At 40.7% G+C, this 4,830-nt stretch overlaps 1 protein-coding gene across 1 annotated transcript; it reads left to right on the top strand.

Moving 5' to 3' along the window:
- Positions 1 to 298: 298 nt before the first annotated feature.
- On the top strand, positions 299 to 4,485 carry LOC121964060 (potassium/sodium hyperpolarization-activated cyclic nucleotide-gated channel 2-like; the record flags this gene model as incomplete). Its single annotated transcript, XM_042514288.1, has 6 exons — positions 299 to 436; positions 1,746 to 1,907; positions 2,800 to 2,893; positions 3,024 to 3,151; positions 3,986 to 4,132; positions 4,248 to 4,485. Coding segments are annotated over 6 exons (907 nt in total), but the record flags the coding sequence as incomplete, so codon positions are not given.
- Positions 4,486 to 4,830: the final 345 nt, after the last annotated feature.

Here is a 4,830-nt window from a genome sequence, read left to right as displayed (position 1 = left end):
TGTTTCCTTCTCTTGATTGATGCTGTTCAGGATCTTGCCAAATTTCTTCAAAACAGAGGATATTATAGTTTTAATGTACCATGGGAAACAAATGCAGCACAGAGGTCGTCCGGTTTATTATCAAACACCTGCACGATGGCCAGCAGGATGCTAGTTTCTAGTTTCAGGGACCTGATTTTATTTAAAGTGGCACTTTGTGTTATATTTTGATAGTATGAACAGTATAAAGTCTAATTGGTTGATTTACAAGAAATCCACCATTGGTAGTTAATTAAATCTCTATATTTTATACACCCAGGACCTACAGTACCACAACGATGACAACCCCTCCAAGACCAACAAGATGATGAGGATACTGATGTTTGTGCGGATCCTCAGCTTGATCCGGCTGGCTCGAGTGTCCAGACTGGTCAGGTTCTTCAACGAGGTGGAGAAAGTAAGTTCAAACGCCGGACAAAGTCTTCAAAGCTCACCTTTGAAATTCAATCATCCTTAATCTCCTACCTGCAGATACCTTACCTGCTGGCGTCCGATGACTGCTCTGACTTTTAGCGCTTACGATGTTTGTAAAACAAGAGCTGACATGTTGCTCCAGCATCAACAGGGTTTTTATTTTTTTAGTTATCTAAACATTGGGCACAAAAATAAAGGGATAATTTAAGGATGTCCACATTAATCTCAAAATGAAACATTATATTTCTTGGAACAAATCTTGCATGTTGCATAATGTATGTTGTCTGGAATTGGTAACTCCAAACCTTTAATCGGCTCCCGGCTGCTGAAATAAATGGTTTCTGGTGTATGTTTTCGGTGTAACTGGACCCTGTTGCTTTGGAAATAAATGTTTTGTATCCCCACTGATTTATTAATTTTATGCAGATAAATCGGTTTACTTAACTAATCCACATTGAGCTCCCTGCATGTTGAGCCTCCCTGAAGTCAGTCTTGGCTAGTTCGTGCATCACATTTCTGCGCCAGGTCAGCTTTGGTCTTCCAGGTTTTATTTTGCCTTGAGCAGCCTGACTGTTCAAATCACGCTGTCTGGCCGTCACAGTCGCCTCAGATTTACTACAGTAGTGATGAGGTTTTTATGTATAATTTCAGGGGTATGTTGTCAGGCCAGAAGATGCTAAATAACCTTCACAAGCATCCATAGCAGTTTATCTACGACCTGGAACAATACATGAGAATTGACTTAAAATCACAGTGATGTTAATGGTCCCTTTTTGTGTAAACTGTGTTGTGTGGACTTCCAGATGTTTTGCAATGGAGAAATACAACACTGATTCTCCCCAGTGTTACGTTGATGTCTTGTGTCCTTGCTTTCTAAAAAAAGACATTTTCCAAAAGTCAAATCATTGAAGGTGTTGGTGTTTGTGCTTCTTTTCTGGCAAATACATCAAGCTTTCCTGTCTTTTCCTGCATGTTGTTGGTGCAATATATCTGTTACTGCAACACATTCTCACTTTCACCTCGCTGAATACAAACGCTTGTTCAGTGACCCATCATATCAAAATATGATATGTCAAAACAAACTTCAGTAAAGGAAATGTACTGTTTCTGCACCACTTGATGCCTGCGAGTGAATGTATATGTACGGATTATATACTGTGCACAGGCTTAGGAGAGGACATCTTACATCAGGCTTATGCCCAGATTGTACAGTATGTATCACACACAGATTGATTGACTTGCTTACCAAATGCCTTAATGTCTCATGGTTTCTTGTTATCTCCTCCTGACAGGTGTCGAATGCAAACTTGGAGGTGGTCCGCCTCTTCTTTCGTGTCTTGTCTCTGTTCATGATGATTTTCCTGCTGTGTCACTGGAACGGCTGCATCCAGTACTTTGTCCCCATGCTGGAGGAGTTTCCCTCTGACTGTTGGGTCCGCAAAGAAAACCTGATGGTAAAATGAAACTTTAGACAACTCTAACCTTTTAATAAATAGTGTGTGGGTGATGGTGGTTGTTATCTAGGTACATTTACTCAAGTAGGAACTTTCCATTTTATATAACTTTACACCTACACTATACTATACTTTCTAGTGCACTACATTTATCTGACAGCTTCAGTTACCTTTGAGATGACAGTATTTTTATCCCCTTCCAGTGCGATAAAAAAAAAAAACACGTTCTCATCCCAACTCGTCACATGGTGCCGCTCTGTCAGTGACCTGCCTCTACTTATGACGTTTAGGTATCCTTCTGCGTCAGCTGTTTCTGCTGCCATTATGTGAGCAACAAATTCACAGATGGTTAAGTTTAGGCAAAAGAGGCGCATGGTAAGGTGTAGAAAAAACCCCACACATCTCCATGGGAAGCGAACTCTGCACACCCACATGAAAATCACTTGCTTGCAAGACCCATCCACCTCCACACCTGAAATTGCACTCCTTATATAGTGGTTACCGGCAGCATTATTACCTGACGCTGTCCTTCAGCGTTTCATGCACACGTCTGGCCACGTTCTCAAGTGAAGCTGCTCGTGTGCGTTGCATGTGGACGCGCCCTGTGCCATTCGACCGTCCATCAGCATGATAACTGCAGTAAAGGTTTTGTAAAGGGTTTGAAAACGTCTGTCACCACTGGCTGTGAATGACGTGTTGAAAATAAGTAAAATATTTTAGTAATTGGGCCGTTTCTGAAATTACTGTGAGACATGTGGGGATAAAAAACAGTTAATGGTACTTTAAACATCTATAACACATATTGTAGGATAAATTCATATAAAGATTTATTGTTGTGAAGCTCTCAGAGATCTACAAAAACTTTCACTAATGATGAAAAAAAATCTCCCAGAATGCCACAGTGATCGTGAAGTACTCCTGGGGAGTTTTTCGAGCTCTCTCCCAGATGATCGCCCTCTCCTATGGCTCCATGGACGCACCTACAAGTGAGAATTATTGATTTTCTTTATGCACCACAGCTGGAAAAAGAAGCGCTGGTATCAAATTCTCCCTCAGATATAAATACCCACCATTTCAGCTGTAAACTGTCCAGAGTGTCGGTGTCTTGTTCTCCAGATTATGTTGAGATGTGGATCGTCATGGTCAGCATGGTGTCTGGCTGTCTGATGTACACCGTCCTCGTGGCAAACGCTACAACCATGATCGCAAACATCGACCCAGCAGCCAAGGAGTACAAGAGCAAAGTAAGAAGATACCTCACACATTGAGTTACTATACTGTGAATGTTCCTGTTTGGTTTTTCTTTTTTTTTTTTGATAGTCATTTATTTAGATTATTGTAAACATTTGGAAAACAGCCATTTAAAGCAAATAATATATTCCCCACCAAAAGCACTTGACAATAACAAATGACAATAACAAAGACCTGGAGAAGAAAAACTAGAGTAAGGTCTCCCATGGTTCATTAAAATCCTTCACAGTTTGTTAATTTCAGGGAGAAAATCTTGAAAATAGACAATTAGACATGAAAACAAGCTAAAAAAAATGTATCCACTGATTTAAAGCCTATTTCAAAATCTAAGTCTATAGGAAAACGTCTTTCTGGGCCTGGCCACTGATTGGCCACCATTGGAAACTGGTTTTAAAGCCTGGCGCTGTGCCTGGGGGTCTTTTTAAAAACTGACACCTTTCTTTCACCGTCGCCTTGTTTGTTGTTGTGTGAAACTTTTGACTCCGCCCTGTGGTGCCATCTATTGGCTGTTTCTATGCCAACATGAAGGACACATGGAAGTATGAGGGCAGTGACATTTATGACATTTGAATCTGAAATATTAATTTTTGTACATAAAGTAGTATAAATGCGTCCTTATGAGGAAACAAACTTACAAGGAATCTAAATGTTAATGTCATTATTCTGTTGCCTTTACATGATGAATCATTTAAATGCCAACATGCAAATTGAATCAATGTCATTGTGATGCATTATTAAACATGCAGCTTGAGTAGATCTTAGCACCGTATAGCTGTTTGTCGTATTATTGATGGGAGCTGGATCCTGAAAGCACTGTGACTCCACAGATGAGCCGTCTGGAGCACTACATGGCCTTCATGAAGCTCCCGCCGGAGCTGCAGCTTCGAATCAACAACTACTACCAGGCTCGCTACGGAGGGAAGTGGTTTCATGAGAAGGACGTCATGGACACGGTGTCCTCAGCGCTCAAAGAGGTACAGCTGTGGTTTGTCTGCGTAAAGCTCAGTGATGTTAAGGTTTTGTGCCTTTGAGTTTTTGTAATAATCTTGTGTTTTCTTGTAACATAATTGTTTTATTATTTGTTTTTAGCAAATCCTGATGGTGATGTGCAGCCGGCTGCTGAGAAAAGTACCAATGTTTCAGAACAGAGATGAAAACTTCATCAACGCCATCCTCCCCAAATTGGAGTACGACGTGTTCCTGGAGGGAGACGCCATCGTCCGACAGAACGTCCCAGGCGACCGCATGTTCTTCATCGACCACGGCCAGGTGCTCATGGAGACCGATTCCTACGAGAGGGAACTCTGTGACGGAGACTATTTTGGAGGTGAGTCTGATTTACTGTGATTATTGAATGTCTGGAGTATCATTCAGAGATTTGAGAGGTGATTTCCAGTCAGCGATAGCCAAAGAATTTAAACAGGGAAAGGAGAAAGAAGATCGGGAATTTCATAAATGATTTGCTTTAAAGAAAATAACATACCAGAATCTGTTTACAGCCTTTCTCACAAACTTTCATCAAATAGCTGGAAGTGCAGATTGTTTATGCCCAGATTAATTCCAGTTTTTAGCTCACAGGAATCACTTAACTTTAAAAAACACTTAGTAACATCTGTATTACCTAAAGCAAAAGTACATTAAGTACACAGCAATGCTGTTATGTGTTACATAA

Source organism: Plectropomus leopardus, unplaced genomic scaffold (genome assembly GCF_008729295.1).
Source record: "Plectropomus leopardus isolate mb unplaced genomic scaffold, YSFRI_Pleo_2.0 unplaced_scaffold13860, whole genome shotgun sequence".
NCBI classification, from domain to species: Eukaryota; Metazoa; Chordata; class Actinopteri; order Perciformes; family Serranidae; genus Plectropomus; species Plectropomus leopardus.
Note: the sequence above shows the minus strand (reverse complement) of the source record. Positions and strands in the feature narration are given on the sequence as shown.